We start from the raw sequence: 21395 nt of genomic DNA, 5'->3' as shown, positions 1-21395 counted from the left end.
CCTGATGATTGAGTGCTGACTATATTACTTAATGGTCACATGGTACTTTGTGGATGTAAAGTGCTGTCCGGGAGGTGAGACGTACTGTTACGGTCACAACATAGTGTGCTAGAAATGGACTCTGGGCCTGATTTTCCATCACCTTGCACCTTTGTTGCACCTGTGCAAAGTTAGTGCAAAAGTTAGTACTGCACCGAAGCCTGGTAAAATTTTACACCTGCTTTGCACTGATGTAAATGACTGAACAAGGTGCAAGTGAGGGACGTCTAGGCTGTATACACTGTGAGTGATACTTTAATCTGAATTACAAACCTATGTTGTATGGCCTGTAACAGACTAAAACCACAGTGGCGACCGCTGCAAAATGCAGAGGCAGCTCCGACAGAAAGTGCTGTAATTATATCATCTGAGCCTATTTGAGCAGCTAGTGATTTGATCTTAGCTCTAGGGATGCTCTGGCTTATAAATTTGGGACTGAGCTGATGACATTTTCTCTGTTACTGCCTCCCATGGCCCTTATTCCTTCGTGGTTTCCCTACTGTGGGGATAAAGTAGTTCTGGAGCTAAAATTTCCCCTTGGATTTTTCTCTCTTGCATCTCCACAGCCGCAGCTATGTGTTCTCATCGTTGGCCACCTCTGCCGTCTCCTTTGCCACAGGGGCACTGGGCATGTGGATCCCCCTCTACCTTCACAGGGCTCAAGTTGTGCAGAAAACTGTCGAGACTTGCAGTTCGGAGCCCTGCGGCACAAAGGACAGGTAAGGCTCATCCTAGTGCTATTGTAAAGGGGGGTTTTCCTATTGTAACCGACATTCAAACTTACAGAGCTTGGGCTTAAGAGAATGAAATCCATTGACTAGGATCCCTATAACTTCCTGTGGCCCTTTGCAACAATGATAGGAAGCATGGGAGTTTAAATCCAGAATTTATTCTTCGCTGCTGCAGCTGATCCCTTCCTCGCTACTGGACATGAACTTGTAGTGAAGCTGGAATATTGGGCAGGTGAGATCAGGGAAGAAAGACGGCTTTGTAACTTAGGCACAAGACTGAGAGCCAAGAGATCTCAATTCTACTTTCATTGCCACTGATTCCCAGCATGATGTTACCTGGGGATGGGCTTCTCTGTGCCTGAGCTTCACCATCTGTAAAGTGGATGTACTATCTGCAGAGGGGCTAAGCCATTTAATTGATTTGTATGTATATAGTGCTTGGAAATCTTCCATGGAATGCAGCACACTGTGATGTCATAAGTAGTAGCTTATGAGTTGAAGAGAGATCCCAGACTTGCAGGGGAAGTATCGAAAACTGGTTTTGCCTGTTACTGTTTTCATATAAAGCCTCTTGGTTTGAACGTGCTGGAGGGTGAAAGTTTCTCTTTAGTATTACTCTAGTGCTGACCCTAACGCAATGAAAACAGAAGGTCTGTGGGTATCAGACTGAATAAATTTCCCTGCCATGCTGGAGTAGCTTAATACCAAAGAGGCGTATTAATAATTACCTTTCAACCTGAAGTTTTCCTTCAGCACTTGATGGTGTGTGTATGCTGGTATCGCTCATGTGTTATTAACATGCAGTCGCTTCTGAAGTAGATTGCAGCAGTAGGACAACATTATAGTACGTTATTTGGGAAGAATAAAATCATAGAAGTGCAGAACGGAAAGTCCTAGTTGTCTAGTCTGGTCCCCTTCACGGAGGAAGGACTAAATATTATCGAGACCATCCCTGACAAGTGTTTGTCTAACCTGTTGTTTAAAAAACAGTGATTAACTGCCGAGTTGCAGGGGAAACTTGGGTAGTAAGAACATAGTTACCAGAGTTGGAAACTGGCCATCACACCAGAGTTAATGTGAAAGTTGATTGGGAAATCATTGTTTTTTCCCCATACAGAACATTTGGAAAAATGATTTTTTTTTTTAAATTTTTGTCACAATCTCTTGACTTTCTCAAGTTTTTTGGGAAATAAAAACCTGAAGATTTTTCAGCAACTGAAAGTTTTAAATCAAAACTTGAAAACTAGTTCAGTTATTCAACAAAAACCTGAGAATTTTGAATGAAAATGGAATATTTTTCACATGTTGCATTTTAATTTTTAAAAATGGTGGAAATTTTTTGATCAGCTCTAGTTAATACCCTTAACATGTGCCATGAAATCTCTAACAGCCTGAAGTGCCTCTTTCACTAATCTTACATTAAATTACTGAAGGATTGCCCTATTTGGATACCATTGTCACCAACTCAACATAGAATCATAGAATATCAGGGTTGGAAGGGACCTCAGGAGGTCATCTAGTCCAACCCCCTTGCTCAAAGCAGGACCAATCCCCAATTTTTGCCCCAGATCCCTAAATGGCCCCCCCAAGGATTGAATTCACAACCCTGAGTTTAGCAGGCCAATGCAAGAGCTAGTACTTTGTTATTACTTTTGATGTGTATCCACCACAGCAGTGGGGGAGAGCGTGGGAGCTGTGATGACAGGAGAAGAAAAGTAAGGTTTGGGTCCTACTGGCTTTGCTAATGTATAACAGAAGGCTTTTGCTCCATTCTGTTTTGCTTCACGTTGCACCTGGGTCTCTTCTTTCAGCACCATTGATGGAACGTTGTTTTGTGTTGTCTCTGGTTATATTTTGCATGAAAGGTGCTCAAAAGCTGATGAAAGCATTGCTCCGACTGAGTTAAAATTGTAGGAAGGCATCCTGTTGCCAGCTTTTTGACTTAGTTCTGACGATAGGAAACAAATATTAGGAAAATCCACCTGTCTAAGCGAATATCATGTCATAAATTAACTGCCAAGAGTGGTTAATCCAGCAGACTCAGTCCATTCTGCAAAAATGTCTCTAATGGAGAAAGCAGCCCCAACAGCCTGCCCATCTCTCGTTCATAAAGGGAGGTTTTCTCCTCCTACAGTTGTAGCTATCCTGAAGCTCCATGGCCGTTACTGCAAAGACTCTTGTGTTCCAGATCATGCACACAAGATGCAGAACGCCTGGGCGATGAACAGACACTCCTTTACATTTTGACAAATAAATAGTAAATGTGTAGTGCAGCAGCAGAGGAGTTGGGTTGGATGGGATTTCACAAGGACCAAAGGGAGTTAGGAACCTCACTCCCTTTGAAATTCAATGAGCTTTGAATGTCTAACTTCCTTTACGCTCCTTAGCACTCACCCTGCCTTTTACTTGGATGATACGTTTGACCCACAGCATAGGGGGAGGAGCTGAGGGCTCCAATGGAGTAGTGATTCCTAATCCATCATCAACCTGTTGCTTGCTTGTTTCTCATGCCATAATGTGGCCAAGTTTGAGCTGGCAGGGGGCATTTAATATACTGTCCACTCCCTCCCCATTCCCAGTTAAGACACAGTTCCTTGCATGATACCGTTGTAAAGCCGCACTGGTCTCAGCTCCACCCGCAAAACTTTGTAACAGGACAAGAGACTGAAGAAGAAAGCAGCTTTGGCATTGGACTCTTAGGACTATGTTTTCAAAACTAGCCACTTAAGTTGCACGCAGCTCACCAGTAATGACTGCTGTACATTAGAGGGAGCTAGAAGATAACCTGTTGACAGGCAGAGACAGTGGTAAAGATTGCAGGCTGGAATTAATTAAGGGCAGATCCAGGAGTGCTGTGAGGTTGCCGGGTGTGCCCAGTCTGCCCTTTCTGTGTTAGCTTGGGTCTGAAATAAGCTGCTCCCCTGTTCTACTCTGAACTCTGCATCAGACTAACTGTGTACAAGGCTCCTGCTGGCTCCCCACAATGGATACCTATTCCATTCTTTCCTCACATGCAAACATGACATTTTCCAAAATTTTCCCATGCAGACTTTGCAGACATGGTTTGGCAGCTAGTTTTGGAACAAGTGGCCTTTTAGTTTTTATTGTCACCGTGGCATTCCCAGTTCCTTGGTAGTCCAGGAATTTGCCACAGATCACTAACTAGAAAGCAAGTTACAGATTTTCAGTGTTGCCAATGCCAAAAGCGTTCAAAAAGCATGAGTCAGGTGTCAAAAAATCAGGAGCCTGGCTTAAAAATCTCAACAAGAATTTTGTTCTGATGATGATTTGGAGATAGTTTTATTTTCCTTCTTTTTTTAGCCACTAGGGTGTAGGGTACCGCCCTGATTTTTTTAAGCACACTTACTCCATCCCTGCCAGTGGGCCCTCGCCCATGCACAATATGTTGTGCAGAGGATGCCATTTTGTTTCTTTATAAGCACTGGACCCAGCATTCTGCTGCATTCCAGCCCAGCCCCTGTTAAACTCTCAAGCTTTTCTCCACAACCATGCGAGCGAGAAACTTTCCCCCATGGTCAAATGAATCCAGGAGCTGAGGCTTTGAGAATAGCATCTAATATCACAAGACTTGCAATGAAATCATGAGAATTTGCCCTGCTGTACTGCTGCTTAACACCCTGATACATAAGGCAGACTTCGGTGCACTTTGTATGAAATTCACCCCTGTTCATAGAGCCAGCTGAAGGCCCCATGCACCTCCTAAGTCCCATTTAGGTCCATAGCCCTTTGAGCTGGGAGCACCTAGTATGCCTTTCTTTTCTTCAAGGAAAATTGACAAAGACTGTATTTCTTAAATCCACAAAGCCAGAGAGTGAAGTTCAGATCCCATCACCCTGTATTTTCCTGGCTTGTTTGTGAATAAAACTTGTCCACATTAGTGTGTCAGTGAACAAATAACCCTCTCTCAATATTTTGTTTTAATAGTTTGATCTTCGGAGCAATCACGTGCTTCACTGGTTTTCTGGGCGTGATCACAGGGGCTGGGGCAACCAAATGGTGCCGGTTAAAAACCCAGCGAGCTGACCCCCTGGTCTGTGCCGTCGGCATGCTAGGGTCAGCCATCTTCATCTGTCTGATCTTCGTTGCTGCCAAGAGCAGCACTGTGGGAGCCTACGTAAGTATAGTGCATTCTCTGAATACGCATATGCCATCTCGCGTGTGCCCTGTCCACCAAACTTCTTAGCAGATTGGTGTGCATCCTTCCATGCAGAGGGGCTGATACACTGGTTTGTACGTGCCTCTCTTCTGCTTGACCTTCTTTCTTTTGCTCACTTCCATCTCAGCATTACCATGCTCTGTTTGGGGGCAAAACAGCATTGTACCGTTTTCACCTTTCCTATCAAAATCTCACCAATAAGTGCTGTAGATTAAATACAGGGATATAGCTCATGTGCAGAAATCCGTTGTTCTCCTTTGTTCTGCTTTAGCCAGGTAATGGCATTGCCTTAGTCCAGAATGCCAGTACCAGGAAATGTCGGTCACTTTTATTATGAAAGTTCTGTGATTACAATGTAGTTAAATTTCAGTTGCACTGAGGCTATCCTTTTTGAAACCGGTAATTACCTTTTAATTTGTGAGACTGGACAATTTGCTGCATGACTGAGAATAATAGAGCAGATACAGTGTATTATTATCTATTTTTATTACCATAAGGTCTAGGAGCCCTAGTAATGAACTGGAGGGTCATGGTGCTAGACCCTGTGCAAACACAGAACAAAAAGATGGTCCCTGCTCCAAAGAGGTTACAATCTAAGTATGAGACAACAGGTGGATACAGACAGATGGGGATACAAGGAAACAATGAGATAGTACATAATGAAAAGGCTACCAAAGGGTAGTAAGTAAATCAGTCATGCAGTTCACTGGACATTTGGAAGAATTAGTGGTAATTACATAGTGAGAAGTGTGTGATTACCAGAGATGGTTGGGAGTTTTTCAGCGACATGTTTTTTTCGTTGGAAATGCTAATTTGTCAAAACCAAAACTTTGCACAGAAATGGTCCAGGATGGTAGTGAAGAAAGATTGAGATTTCTGTCTAGCCAATAGCCTGCGGGGGGCAGTGCATTTGCCTGGGATGTAGGAGACCCAAGTTCAAGTCCCTCCTCTGAATCAGGCAGAGCAGAAATTTGAACCTAGATACAGTACCACTCATCCTGAGTACCTGCGTCTCCCACATCCCAGGCAAGTGCCCTAACTTCTGGAGTGGGTGAGTGTGTCAAAGCTTTGAAAGGTCCTGTTTTCACTCTGATACAGAACAAAAACAGATACTGAAACCTCAGAATTTTTCACAAAGTGGAATTCTTGTTTTCTAGACAGTGTCTGTGATTACACAGCAGCTGTAATAGAGCTATACTGTAATAAAGTGTGACCAGGTACACTTCAGACTGGCTCAAAACCCTCCCACACAGAATCCTTCATTTCTTTTGTCTTCTTTCCCTACTGTGTGCAGGCTGGCCTAGGGGAGGGACTCCTATCACAGTCCAGTCCCAGGTCTGGATCTTGCTTTCAACACAGGAGAATGGAAATCCTGGGCAGTGAAACAGATCCCAGTTACATTAAACCCTAAAGCCCTTGTGTTTTTATGCAGGACAGAGAAGCTAGGTGGGTTTTTTAGGGACTGAGCAGGAAGGTGGGAGTAGGGTAAAATCAGAAAGTCAAAACCTTGCTTTCCCTGACCAGAACACAATCAATCCAGGGATGTAGGGCTTGATTTTAAATGAAACAAAAAGTTGCACTACAATTTCCTGTCTAACCCATCACTAGGTTAATTGGGATTGTTTTGTGTGCTGCTGCTGCTGCTGCTGCTATTATATACAGGCTATTCTGAGAAGAGAGTGAAAATAAAAAAAAAAAATCCACTCTGCCTACTAAGTAAGAGTCAGAAAGAAATCCGGACCAATGGCCTCGTGGCCTGGCCTAGTATTAACCTCTGGTTCAGAAAGCAGCAGAAAAATGACCACAATGCCTTAAAGAAGGGTGTTCAAGGTTGGCAAAATTGTTACCCTTCCTTTATTCCTAGCTGGCTCTAAATAAAGTTATCTGTCACCTATTTCTGCAACAAAAGACAAATACTATGATTTCATTGATCCCATTTTAATAATTTCTTCATTGTCTATTATCTCAATAGAACTAATTTTATGTAGATTATATTTCTGTATAGCCATTCTGTTTGTTGAGGAGAGAGTGGAAATGATGAAACAATCCGCACGCCAGCATTGAGTTTTAAGGAATATAAGCAGTAACTATAATAGACGGTCACTCTGTGGGTTGCATGAGAAGTGAGTTGATAAGCTTGGGAGGTCGTATCTGAATATGGAAAAAAATGAAGGCTATAGGCTTGCTTGTATAGCTGCTCAGCCGTCTGGTCTATACTTTCCTGAATGTACTCAGCTTCCTGGTTCATTTCTCCCCTTTTCATTCCTTTCCCATTGGTGGCTCTGGACCCTGAACACAGCTCTGTTTATCTTTCTCTTATGTAGCAGCAGCCCCTAGACAGGCCTTGTAGGCTAGCTTCTCTCTTTCAGCTATCTTTACATGCCTCCAGTCTGTTCTGTGCTGTGGTAGAAGTAGCTGGAAACAGGTAAGAGAGGTTTCAGAGTAGCAGCCATGTTAGTCTGTATTCTCAAAAAGAAAAGGAGTACTTGTGGCACCTGAGCGATTAACAAATTTATTTGAGCATAAGTTTGCCGTCCACAGACCACTAGTGATCCCCTGGACTCAGTTTGGGAACCACTGATTGTTCCAATTTCCACTTATTACTACTGTGTTTTGCTGTAAATCCTGATTACCCCTTACTCTGCCATATAAATGTGTGTGTGGGTCATCCTGCACATTAAAACAGTTTGCACATCTTTAAGTCCCACTTTCTGTGAAGTTTGCACTTCTCCTTCAGTGTCAGGATATCCAAGCTCATCTCTCCAAACCCATTATTTTCCCAGCATCGTGATGTCACGCCGCTCATGCAGTTCAAAAGATTCTGGGGCTAGAAGCAGATTTCAGGTGCTGAACATTTTAGTTTAAATCTCAAGACAACTTCAAAGTGGTGTTGTATGTGCCTTTTGCCAAGCTTTTAGCTGTTGCAGTACCTTGGGCTAGCAGTTACTTCGGTTTCCCAAGATCATCTTAAAAACAAACAACTTCTCCCAAATGGAACACTTCCAATGTAGCTTTGGTGGCTGCTTGGTTCCAAATCCTGTGATCTGTCTTTTGTCCCAAAGGCGGTTCCTCCTTTGCCTTTTGAGATTTGCATACTATCCAACACTGAGAATTAGGGACTCTTCAGTTTGAGTGAGTGCACAGTAGCTGTGTTCCCTATCCTTCAGAATACTTGTAATGATGAACCTCATTTTGAAGCCTATGAAACCAAGTTTTAAATTGTAGACACCAAAAACATCTGTAGGGAATCCAGAATGCTTCCTAATGTGCTTGGTACCAGAACCGTGGAGTTGGTACGGTTTAGGTGAGTGCCTGTTTACAGCACATTTCCTTGGCACCTCTCTTCAGTAGAAATGCTGAATACATTTTTCTGACTATTTCTCTTTTTCTTTCACCAGCACACACATACAAAGAGGGTAATTCTGAAAGGCATATTGAGAGAGACACAACCCTATGCAGAGCCAGCACAAGACTTGTGTGCCATGGCCTGGTGATGGGCCTTTGCACGGGGTCAAATTTCACCCACTGTATGTAATAATTCATATATATATATATATATATATATATATATATATATATATATATATATATATATATATATATATATATATATATATTCCTCATGGCCAAGCAGGTGGAGGGGTGTGTGTGTGTGTATAGACAGATACAGGTGTGTATATATATGTACAGATGTCTAATGTAAAGGCATAATTGAGAAGAAGCTAGGAACTCAATGGCAGAGCAGACAAGCATATCATAAGAACCAAGGGAAGGACTGAGAATTCCTAGCTCAGAAGCCGTACTGTCATAATTGGCCCCGTCACCATAATACAGGAAACAAGACCAGTCACAAAGATGTGGGGTGGGAAATAAAGATAGTTTTAGAAACAAATAAGTGCAGGGGTGAAGATTTGCTAAATAAGGAAAACTCTTCCCAGCAGCAACAGAAGGATCAGAGTTCAGGGAACCAGCACACAGTGAAAGCAAATGACATGGCCACGTCCGGATCAGAACTGCTAGGGAGCAATGAGATGTTCCATCCCAAAAAATGTACGTCTAACACAGGGGTGGGCTATCTATGGCCCATGGGCCACATCCAGCCCACCAGCTGTTTTAATCTGGCCCTTGAGCTGCTGCTGGGGAGCGGGGTCTGGGGCTTCTGGCGCTCCATGCGGCTCCCAGAAGCAGCAGCATGTCCTCCGGCTCCTATGCTGCCCCTGCCCCAACCACTGCCCCTGCAGCTCCTGTTGGCCAGGAACCGTGCAGGGGCAGCACCTGCAGACGATGCAGCATGCAGAAGAGCCATCTGGCTGTGCCTCCACATAGGACCCGGAGAGGGGACATGCCGCTGCTTTCAGGAGCCGCTTGAGGTAAGCGCCACCCGGAGCCTGCACCCCCAGCCAGAGCCTTCACCCCCTCCCGCACCCCAACCCCAATTCTGTGAGCATTCATGGCGCTATACAATTTCTATACCTGGATGTGGCCCTCGGGCCAAAAAGTTTGCTCACCCCAACATGATCAAGAGAAATTAACTCAATTCATTTCAGTGGGCATGTTGCTAAATCTTTCATTCCCTCTCAGAGGCCATTAGAACTCACAGGGACAGTGCAAACAATATACTTCAGAAATATCCCCCATAGCTAGTTTCATTCCAGAAATACCCCATTTGAAGGTAATGAGGTCAAGGAGTAGGAAGGAGAAATTAGGCAGTTAGAAGTGGAATCGGTAACCAGTCCTGAGAGGATACTGAACAAGTGAATTAAAAATAAATTGAGAGCTTGAGTCTCCAGAGTTGTCAGTCCATCTATTATCAGAGGGGTAGCCGTGTTAGTCTGTATCCACAAAAACAGCGAGGAGTCTGGTGGCATCTTAAAGACTAACAGATTTATTGGGGCATAAGCTTTCGTGGGTAAAAAACCCACTTCTTCAGATGCATGGAGTGAAAATTACAGATGCAGGCATAAATATTCTCACACATGAAGAGAAGGGAGTTACCTTACAAGTGGAGAACCAGTGTCCACCATGGTCCACTATGTCCACCAGGACTGAATTCAGGAGAACTGTTTCTTTTAGGTAGAGTATCAAAAAGTGAGTGGTATGACGAAGCAAAATAAGTTGTTGAGATGGTGTATTATGACACTCGTGGCTTTTCTTACCTTCTTGATTTGGGGAGTATTGGGTCATCACAAGCCTATCAAAATGGTGTGTACTCCTGTTGAGTTGAGCCAGATCATCTTACAAACAGATGGTATTAAAGCACCAGGTATAAAGTTGAAAGGAGGAATGAATCCCCATTTAAGGCATTTCACCTTTATTTTTAGGGTCTTCAAAACAATTAGCTGTACTTTTGGAATAAGTTAGTTACTCTTGTTGATTCTCAGCAAGAGGCCAAGAATTGAATTAGCTATAGAGACTAAAGCTCCAGTTCTACCTAGCATGTGCTGTGTGTTTTGTTGAATGTACTTAAAGCTAAGTATGCACTTAGTGGCTTTGGTACTTTGGGGCCTAAACTATTACTGCTGATTCCTAGATGTATGTTCACTCCAGAGGAGGGATAGAGACCTAATATTATATTGAGGGAATCTTGCACTGATCCACCTGTTCTGGGGTTAGAGAAATTCATTCCCACTTTGCTATGTGACCTTTAATACTTAACCTAATTGCTAGTGAAGCAACTGATTTGTGTGTCCCGGGGAGTTCCATTTAACACAAACATTGTTCCTTTTCTGATTGGGTCTGTGAGACCACATGTTTTGAAGCCAGGAATCCACTGTAGCAAAACGTACACTCATGTTGACTTCTCATGTTAATCTGTCACTGAAGGTGTCAGCCTTTTGCCTAACTGTTCTCTAGATTGTAAACAATGTTTGCTACAGGAGACCTGGTCCAAGACCTCATAGTTGAGATAAAAATCTATATATTTATAATGTGGTCTGTTCTGAACATTAACCAGGGACTTATTATAGGTAGAAGCCTTGGAATAAGTTTGAAATAAACACCAAATGCATCCGATGAAGTGAGCTGTAGCTCACGAAAGCTTATGCTCTAATAAATTTGTTAGTCTCTAAGGTGCCACAAGTTCTCCTTTTCTTTTTATAGGAAGGTTTGTAGCAGATAATTTCCCCCCCCCCCCCCCCCCCAATACCCCAGTTGAGTTTCATGTGACTAAACCTTGTCCTTTGTATGTTTTTTGTTATGACAGATTTGCATTTTTATTGGAGAAACTCTTCTGTTTTCAAACTGGGCAATCACAGCTGACATACTAATGGTGAGTCTATGCTGTCCAAGCATCTTTCCTTTTGGGGGTGGAGGGGTCGAAACAGTCCTTCAGATTGCAATGGACAGCTGGTGGGTGTTCACAAATCCCTTTAAAAGCCTAACTCTAACTCCAGCCTGTTTTTTCTTTTTTGCTGCGAGGGAAAGAGCTGTATATCCTCCCTTATCTTCCTTTTGAATGTCAGTTCGGTGAAATCTCCGTAGAATTCCACTGGTGCCCTGAAATCCTAAGGAATTGTGAATGGAGCTCAGTGAGAGCTCGTGAATAGGCTGCCAATTGGCCAGTTTGACCATCCAGAATTCCCACTGGCTTTGTTAGTAATAAGTCACCCCCTACACGCACAAAGCCAGCCATCTACCTCTGTCTCACAGCCCCAGGAAACTAGCCATTCATCACGCACACAATAGGGTATCACTTTGAGGGGAGGGGAGGGGGAAAAAGGTATGAAGAAGTTTTGGACTGTGTCCACTTGTTCCAAGAGGAAACACACAAGGCTTTTTCACATCATGTCCCTCATCTTCCATTTGTTCTCTGCATAAAACGTTTCATGCCTCTCTGCCCTATAGTATTCACCTCCCCAACAGGCTTTTGCATGTCTGCAGCCCCCTCCACCCAAGGATCTTGAAACATATTGATCCTCACAGTGCCATTGTGAGAAAGGTTATTAATAGGTATGTTTCACAGATGGGGAAACTAAGGCACAGAGGAATTACAGGATTTGCCCAAGGTCGCATGGCAGAGTTTGGACCCGATCCGGCGGGTAGCGTAGACGTACCGATAGGGTTATTCCTCGCTTACACAAACGTAAGTAAGTGAAGAATCAGGCCCAGTATTTCTACACATTAAGGCCCTAATTCAACAAAGAACTTAAGCTTAAAGCTAAGCACATGCTTAAAGACTTTGGTGAATACTGATGAAAGTTAAGCACATTATTTCTTTGTATTATGATAGCACCTAGGAGCCCCAGCCAGGTACCAGGACCCCATTGTGCTAGGTGCTGTACAAACCCAGAACAAATGCCTATGTATGTCTGTCTAAGGTACTTTTATAGTCCCCATCACTGTAGTATCTGAGCGCGTCACAATCTATTGTATTTACCTTCCCATACTCTTGTGAGGCAGGGCAGTGCTGTTATCCACCTCCATTTTACAGGTCAGGACCTGAGGCTCAGAGAGATAAATGACTTGCCCAGGTCATACAGGAAGCCTGTGGTAGAGCAGAGATTTGAATCTAGGTCTCCAAGGTCCCAAGATAGTTCCCTAATCACTGGACCATCCTTATCCTTCCTCTAAACGTTTTGGGTTAAATCAGGGGCTCAGGGCATGATCCTGCTCCCTCTTTAACCCCTTAAAAATTTGCCTTGATTTCAATGGGAGTGAAGGATCCTGTAGCTTTTGAATAGATTTTCTGGTGTCTGCAGTCTGCCTTGTATGACTGGATCCTACATTGTTTGTTTTTTTGCAGAGACACTGCTGTAGTCCCAGGCATTGTCTCAGAGCAAACCAAACCAAAACAAAAAAAAACCCCTCACAACAACAACAACAAATTAACATTGAAATAATTTCTAAGATCCAGTTTTAAAGCAAAACAACAAACAAACAAAACCTAAGTGAAGCACAGGAAAGAGAACATAAAATCACATCAAAAATTATTTTTAATAATACTTTTTAATTGACATAGACTTTGAAGCCACTCTTGCAGTTGGCTGTTTAGACAATGAGCTGTCTGTAATATACAGTAATGTCCCTGCTTAATACATTATTAGTGGGAGGATGAACTTAAGAGCACTATACAAATAAATGTGAACATCCATGCAGATCAATATTAGCCCATAAATTGAAGAAATGGTCTGAAGTGCGTTTATATTACACGTGGGCCTTGAAAGGATATGTAGTCAGACAGTAAGTGAGAGCCAAGATTATATAACCATGTTTTATTAGCTAGCTTTATAACAGTCCTAGCCAGCAGAGAGGTGTGTAAATGCTCCATCTGGGATTCACTTTGAACAACACTCAGTAGAAATTAATTGGCAATATATTTATTTGGTGGACTAATAACAGCATTTTGCAGGTCTGTGGTGCCTGCAGTCTGAGGCTCTCCAAGTATTTAATAAACATTAAGGACATGAAACTCCCAACACCCCTGTGACACATACAAATCTTGTTATCCTGTTTGTGCAAATGGAAAACCTGTGTCACAGAGATGAAGGGTAGTTTCCAAAAACTCTCAGGGTTGGCCAACCTTGGCTCCCATTGAAGTCAATGAGAATTTTATCCTGACTTCAGTGGGAGCAGAATGAGGCCAGCAGTGAGGGCTTTTGGAAATCTCACCCTAAGTGATTTAGCCAGGGTCATCCAAGGTTTGCAAATCTCATGACTGCTTATGGGCCCGATCCTGCCGGTTGTTAAGCAGCTTCATAGACTTTGCAAGATCAGGTTCCAAGGTCCTTACATTTGCTTATTATCTTGATATATAAATGTTAGTTCTTGCTAGCTAGCTCCATGCTGTTGCCACGCTTCTGTTCTTGTAGATTTTTCTGTGCTCCCAGCTCCCTGGTTAATGTCTGTCCTGCAAAAGGCCCTCATGAACTGGATTTGATAAACAGTCAGCTTCAGGATGGATTGTGCTTTGTTGTCTGAGATTCTAAAAGGCTGATATTTATTCCAAATGCAGATTTGAACAAAACAAGCCTTATTCTCAGCACTCTCATCTAGAAGTTATGTCTTTGACATGGGAGCCCTAAATTGGAAGGATATTTTATCCTTTAGCTATGAGGCATTCACAGTTAAACTGAGTAAGGACAGGGCACATGTCTGGGAAAACAAGTTCTGCCAGCTCCACTAGGGGAGTACAACGTCAGTAATAAAACCACAGCCTTTCTGAGTCTCTATTTAAAGAGGCGAGGCTCACCCCAGAGCAGCTTCATCAGCCTCCCTGAACATCCTGTGTGATGTGTGCCACCCAACCTGGAGTCAGGGAGATGAGCCAGGACAATCCCACACTCTTCCTCTTGGCTGGTGTGGCTGTTCCACCTCCAGCTTCCGCGGGGATGTTCTAACTAACCAGCCTGTGCATGGTTTGAATTTAGCTCTATTTTAATATTGAAATCCCAGTTCAGATCTTTAATTTACTGCTCTCCTCCCTAAGACAGTAGCTAAGGTTTAGTACCAGCTATTTCCGCTCTGTCAGAATAAAATATCCTTTAAGCAGGAATAACTGTTTTTCCCTCTAACATTATTTAAGGGAGGAGAAACAATCTCATGTTTCATTTGGTTGCTGTGTTGTATTTCTGTCACTAGGATTTCAAGCTAGACACGCAAATGTATTTGGCATTATAAAGTCTGGTCTCAACTGTCAATAATTTCATTATCTTAAAGAAAAGGAGTACTTGTGGCACCTTAGAGACTAACAAATTTGAGCATAAGCTTTCGTGAGCTACAGCTCACTTGGTCGGATGCATCAGTCTCTAAGGTGCCACAAGTACTCCTTTTCTTTTTGCGAATACAGATTAACACGGCTGCTACTCTGAAACCGTTGATTAGCTTAAAATCTTACTGGAAGTTGTATTGCTATTTGCAATGCTATGTTTTTTTTAAAAGAACAATTAATGGTCCGAACCCAGTTAACCAAGACAAGAAGCTGTATTTGCCCCAAATAGCATTAATTTACTGCTACTCATTTATCAGTAGTAAATTTTAATGCCTTTAAATTATTGTTTTGCTGGAAAAGGATGGCTTTCTGGCTAAAGCATAGGATTGTGAGTCAGAAGAGCTGAATTTATCCACCTGCTGTTTATAACAAATATAACAAATACGTATTTTTTACTGTTTTTAACTGAATACTCCTCTGTTCAGATCTGACCCCTTGAAGGTGGAACGTCATTGTACCTTCTCAAAGTCACTCTTGCAGCAGTTCCCTGTAGCTCCTGTGCAAACTGAGTGTGGGGAGGTGAGCTGGAGTTCACCTACTGTTCACCAGCCCAGGTAGTTCCGTGCCCACTGTCTCGTCATCTGGGTGTGGGGAACTGTGTGGCAGCCGTGACTCCTGGCTTCTGTTGTTAGCTGTGCCATTGATTCACTGTGTGACCTATCGTGTGTCTTTGTGCCTTGGTTTACCTACCTGTAAAACAGGGATAACACTCCTTTCTGCCATGGGAGTTCAGTGAGGCTTGGTGTTTTTGACTGCTGGCATGGAAGGCGCTCTGGAAGGGCTGTGTATTATCACTGTGACCAGGATGTTGCGTCGGAGCTTTGCGTTCTTTTGGTGGAGTGCTGCTGCACCTCAGGAATGTAACAACGTCTGAGTAGCATGCTGCTCCAAGTGCACACTGGTTACGTTGCAGCACCATCACAGCTGGGATGAAAGAAACCCCCCCCCGGTGTTCCTGAGGAGCAGGGGCAAAATCACAAGAAATGGGGTAAAATTTTCCCTGGTGCCCAAGTCCCATATTACCCATCATTCCTAAAGTGATATATGCACATGCAGACATGTCCCTCACGGAGCCTGTTTGCTATAGGCTCTGCTCCATTATGGGGCCTTGAAAAGTTTTTAAAGTCATGTGATTAACCCTTTGCACACCAGAGAGACGGTGACTGCACCTTCCCACCTTAGGAGAAAATGATGCTTTATTGAAACAAAGCCGCCACGTTTCATCTGAGAGAGAAGCATGTTACTGTGCAGCAATTAGCTCCCTAAAACCCAGGATAAATAAATTAGTGAAACAGCGGCAAAGTCGTTCCTATTGGAACTCCATTATGGGGTTACATTAGGGCTAGAGTGGCACATCAGCAAATGAACTGCACTAGGAAAGGGTTCAGAAAAGAGCTACAAGAATGATTTGAGGTCTAGAAAAATAGTGGCTGATATTAAATGGCTGAAGCTCAGTCTGCTTCGTTTATCAAAGAGAAGGTTAAAAGATCTACAAGAATCTATATGGGGAAGAGATTTCTAGTAGGATAGATTGCTTTAATCCAGCAGCAAAAGGCACAACTAGATCCAGTGCTTGGAAGCTGAACACAACAAATTGCAGCCTAGGGACATGGTGGAGTCTCCATCACTTGCATTCTTTAAATCCAGATGGGATCTCCCTCTAAAAGAGATGCTGTAGCTCAGTGGTTCTCAACCTGTTTATCATTGTGGGCTGCAGGTTGAGAACCAGAGCTCCCCGACAGACCCCGTGCCAGCGCCCCCTGCCCAGAGACCCCTCCACAGAGTGAGGCCAACAGTGGAGCACAGGGCCAGGCTGGGTTGGGCTGGGTGGCAGGGCAGCCCCGACTGTGAACCCTGCCCCCTGTTGTGTGGGGCCAAGTGGCAGCCAGGACTCCGGACCCCGCCACGTGGGCCTGGCAGCCTTTAGCACTCAGCTGGGCTGCATGTTGAGAACCACGGCTCTAACTCAATCAAAGTTCTGATCAAGCTTGCAGGTATCTAAGTGGGTATAAAATCCAATAAACTCTTAGAAATCACCCAGGGAAATTCCCTTTCAGACATGGCTTTGTTCTAGTAGAGGTGGGTTAGAGCCACAAAGTTCAGAACCAGACCTGAGCCTCCCCAGGCTTTGGGTGTGTTTCCTCAAGCGTTGTGGGATCAAGGCCACCGCTGAGTCTGGTGCCGACATAACAGGGTCTCTTCTTCGGTAAAAAAGGTCCACGTTGGCCCTATAAAAAGCAGCTGCTGCTTGGTTTTGGGGGAGAGGCAGGGGCATGTGGCTTGACCCCATTCTGCTGCATGAGTGATAGCCTGGAAAACTCATGCCCCCTCCTTTGCATTCTCCTCCTAAGGCATAAAGGGCTCTAGTGCCATGGGACAAGTAGGGAGAGGTAGGATTTGTGGAGTTGGCAGGGAGTGCACATCTTGGAGCCCACTTGTTAGCTGCCTTTGTGCTTATGATATTGTTGAGAGAAGGAGTGGGACAGAGAGCCTCCTTTGTTAACCATCTGCAGACTGGTGCACTAGAAATGTGGTGGCGATAGCAAAGCTCCAAAGCTGCCCTCAGGACAGCTGTGAGTATGGAGTTGGACACGGCTGCCACTGAAAGCCATGGGATTGTTTTTCCCCATTCCTCAGTGACACAAGCACTCAGCCTGGATCTGTAGGTGGAAAGAAACCCAGCCACACAGGGAAGGTTGGCAGGTTATTTATTTCACTTCCCTTTTGTGTTTTTTCCCCTCTCCCTTGCAGTATGTGGTTATCCCGACACGACGCGCGACCGCTGTGGCCTTGCAGAGCTTCACTTCGCACCTGCTGGGAGATGCTGGCAGCCCCTACCTGATTGGATTTGTAAGTGCACGCTGTGGGTTTGAGCCGGGGGTGTGTGTGTGCGCGCGCGCTCATTTAGTGCTGATAACAGGTGCCATATTAAACTACCCTGTGCTTATCTGCAGAACAGGAACCACATGGTCAGCAGCATTGCAAGCTTTTACTTACACAAACACACACGTACACACACACACACACACACACACACACACACAGAGTACATGTGATGCAATCCTGACCTGGTGGGACCATTTCTGGGAAGGTAGTTGGAACTCTAAGTGCATCTGAGTGCAAGGAATCTGTAGAGGCCCATCACATTGTCTAGGCAAATGCCAACAAGAGAGACAGCTGTGGTTTCTGTGATGTGGACATGTGTGCACTAGAAATTAGACACTCTGTGTGTGTCTCTCATTTTTTAACTAAATACCTAGTCTCAGCCAAAAATCTCTGGGAAGGTGTGGCTATGGTAGTGCCAGCATTCTGATCGGGTGGTATTTTACACTCTCATAGGCGTAAATGATTAAACAAAATGAAAGGCAGTGTGGGTGGTTGTATCTTTTACGATGATTTATTATTTATGTATATGATGGTAGCACTTAGGACGTTCAGTCATGGTCCAGAACCACATTGTGCTAGGTGCTGTACAAGTAGAGAACAAAAAGACAGAATCTGAAAACTTTGCCCATTGAAAATGTAAGGCCTAAGAAGCTTCATGAAAAGAAACAATTCTGGGTATATTGGACCAAATTCTCTGCTACTACAACTCCACTATCTTCAATGCAACTATTTCATCGGAGACTTTGACCCACTGCCTTAAAAGGCTAAGCCAAATTCTGCTCTGTTACCCCCGTGCAAATCTTGAGTAGCATTGCCAAAGTTGTGACTGCAGTTATTCCAGATTTACAGTGATATGACTGGGATCTGAATTTGACCCATCAATTCATAGACATCACTCTCAGGATAGTCCTTCCAGCTGAGTGCCATGGCTTTGATTGGAGTATTTTGGATGTCCCTGGCACGTCCCGCGTTACTTAGCTCTGTGGTTTCTATGATTAAAAGTCATTTCTGTTTCATCAGTCTCGGAACCAACGAGGTGCATCTTGCACGACCAGAAGGGGGCAGCAGCTGAAACATGATACACATTTATACCAGTTTGCTTGTACAACACAAAAAGCGGCTGCCGCCTGGGCCTTGCACGCTAAAAGACAGGCACCAAGAAAACAATGTGCGGGGAGACTGCAAGAAGGGAAGAACTTACAGCATAAATCTGTGTAATTGTACTCACTTTTAATTCGTTCAAATCTGGTGGGCACCCTATTGAGTTCTAGAAGGGACTTGGATGCGGAAAGGGCAGTCGCTTGGCAAACCAGGGATGGGGAGAGGCTGGGCAGGGTATGCAGCATGGGGAAAGGCATGGCTATTTGGGTGGGAGAACAAAATAAACCAGGCTTTGAGGGTGGCGTAAGTGGTGGGTGTGGGGGAGGAAGGCAATATAAGAGGCAAGGTCTGCTCTGTAGGCTTGGATTTGTGTTTGATATCACACCCATGCACAATTACGCCTTGCAAACGTCCTGGAAGAAACATTTCCTCCCTTGCTTATTGTGTTACATATAAGGAATGTCCTAGAGAGGTGACCAAGACCCTAAAATGAATGCAATTAGCCTTGAAAGTTGCCAAGAGCTGCTTTGTGCCACTGACTAGACGGGACTTGGATTTCATAAAATAACGTGCCTGACCCTACAGTCTCCACAGACTGAGTGAGCTCTCCATTACCTAGGGATGCCTGCAAACTGCGTGAGTAAAGTGTGTGAGGTAACAGCAGCCCTAGCCTTTCTCTGGCCCTATCTTAGTTGAAGTTTTTTTTTTTAAATGATTTTGATTAGTTTGTGTCTAATGTGTTGGCGATAAAGCACTTCTCATTTTGGAGGAAGACAGTCCCAAAAGCAAATCCAATTGTAATGGGGATCAGGAGAGAAAGCTTTCAGCCTTTGTGAGGAGGTGTGTCAGAGCCCTGTGTTCAGCAGCCGTCTCTGGCCTGGCTTAGCTGACTCACGGTCCCTGCAGCGCGATGGCTGAAAGGTCAGTTGGTCATTTTTCAAAATGGGAAAGAGCAAATATTATTTAGAGCCAAAATGTGAACAGTCAACTTCCTGGAGACAGGCCAGCCATTTATACTGCAGGGAGATCTCAGCCATGTGAGTCAGTGAAACTGCCCACTGGAATAAAGGCTGCAGGATCAGGTCCTAAGCATGTGATAAAACAGGTGAGAGGGGGTTGGATTAAGACTGGGATTTTCAAGGGAGCGTAAGGGAATTAAACAGCTACTTCCTATTGACTGCCAATAGGATTTGGGTACTTATTTCCCTTTAGCTCCCTTTTGAGCCTCTGCCTAAGGACCTTAGACCAATTTGCTGCTGGCCCAGAGTGATCATGTGGCACACCTACAGCAGACTGTAGATCCTCCTAGGGAGAGGGAAAGCAAGGCAAGAAAAGAATGAAGTGACAAGCAAGCTCTGAGTATGGATAACTTCCCCCTTCCCATAACGTGTGCTTTAATCGCTAAACTCTGCCACTTCATTTTATTTAGCCATTTACAGAATATCAACCAGCTGAGACTCCCTTGCTCATCAAGGAGGCTTTTGATACGAAGTGTAAAAGCTGCTATGTTTATTATAAGGCTGGATGCTATCTCTGGGAGTGGGTGTTGGAATTAGTTCTAGAATGGCTCTCTATGAAGAACTCAAGCCCTCGCGGCCTTGCAGGCACTTGGTTGTGTCAACATATTGTTTCCGTCGTGGTTCAGCTGTTGGTAAAATGTCCTATTGGTTTTAAAGCCCTCTTATGGTACATATAAGACACTTAGCGGCTATGGCCTAGCATACTCGACTGATCCTTTGTTGTCGTGTGCCCCAAGTTGTTTGCTGGGGTCAGAATTGGCTGTTTGTTTAATCTATTCCGGTTCCAAATCTTGAGACCACAGGAGCTGGGGCATTTGGTGATTATGTTCCTTGTTTATGTGGTTTCATATTATCATCCAACTTGCCCAGTGCATTTCAGAATTTAAAACTAAATGGCAAGAAGTCTGTGTGTGGCAGCTTTTCATGGCTTTTAAAATATTGATAACTTTCATTCAGCTTTATTGGGGTAAAAGGCCCCATGACTCTGTGTTATGAAGATGCTGTGCAAATGTGTTCGTTTAGGGAAGTGGCTGTAATTTGTATAAAATGGTTTTATTACTTGCCTAGCACAGGGACCAATTACTGTAAATTGGTGCTGGCGGATGAATCGCAAGCAGGGGAAGGCACCATTACATTTTTACTTTGGGTGAGATAGTTTCTATTCCTCGATGGCTGTAATTGTCTTTTTAAAGAGCTTTCAGTAACTTGCAGAGTTGACATCGCTCCTGTTGAACAACATAGGGACACCCTGTGCTCTGGTCAGTTCCAGGGAGGCCAACAAGGTTTCCCCCTTATATAGCACTTGCAGCCATAGCGCTCTGAAGCACTTTGCAAAGGTGTGATCCCCATTCTGCAGATGGGATGACAAAGTGAGGTACAGAGCAGTTAACTGACTTGTCCAAAATCCCCCAGTGGTATTGTCTGGCATAAAACACAAGCCTCCCAAAACCTGATCCTGTGCTAGGCTGCATTGTTGCACACCTAGTAAAGTTGCCTGGCTGTTAATGAAGAGTAGTATTTGATAAATAGTTAACTCCTCATGTGCCAAGCTGCCTTTTTTCTTAGTTCTAACAAGCCACGTCTCTGCTGCCTTCTACAGATACAGTATTGGGATGAATAAGTGTTTCTGGGGGTGTGTGGGGGGGTCTGTGTGTATATGCTTGTTTTCACTGGTGAGGATTTACCATATTTCCATACATGAAAGGCAGTGTTCCTTGGTATACTGACATATTCCT

At 44.0% G+C, this 21395-nt stretch overlaps 1 protein-coding gene across 2 annotated transcripts in view; it reads left to right on the top strand.

Annotated features, from left to right (window-relative positions):
• SPNS2 (sphingolipid transporter 2) overlaps positions 1–21395 on the top strand; it is a 174786-nt gene that overhangs the window by 121524 nt on the left and 31867 nt on the right. For both annotated transcript variants that reach the window (XR_006276179.1, XM_038376274.2), the window contains exons 7-10: positions 606–758; positions 4716–4905; positions 11150–11215; positions 17405–17503. Coding sequence is in view for 1 of the 2 variants with exons in the window: in XM_038376274.2 (XP_038232202.1) it covers positions 606–758; positions 4716–4905; positions 11150–11215; positions 17405–17503 (508 nt within the window). In the remaining variant the exon portion in view is untranslated. The remainder of the gene's footprint in view (positions 1–605; positions 759–4715; positions 4906–11149; positions 11216–17404; positions 17504–21395) is intronic.

This window comes from Dermochelys coriacea, chromosome 17 (genome assembly GCF_009764565.3).
Source record: "Dermochelys coriacea isolate rDerCor1 chromosome 17, rDerCor1.pri.v4, whole genome shotgun sequence".
In the NCBI taxonomy this organism is placed as follows: Eukaryota; Metazoa; Chordata; order Testudines; family Dermochelyidae; genus Dermochelys; species Dermochelys coriacea.
This window is presented reverse-complemented; position numbering and strand designations above follow the sequence as displayed.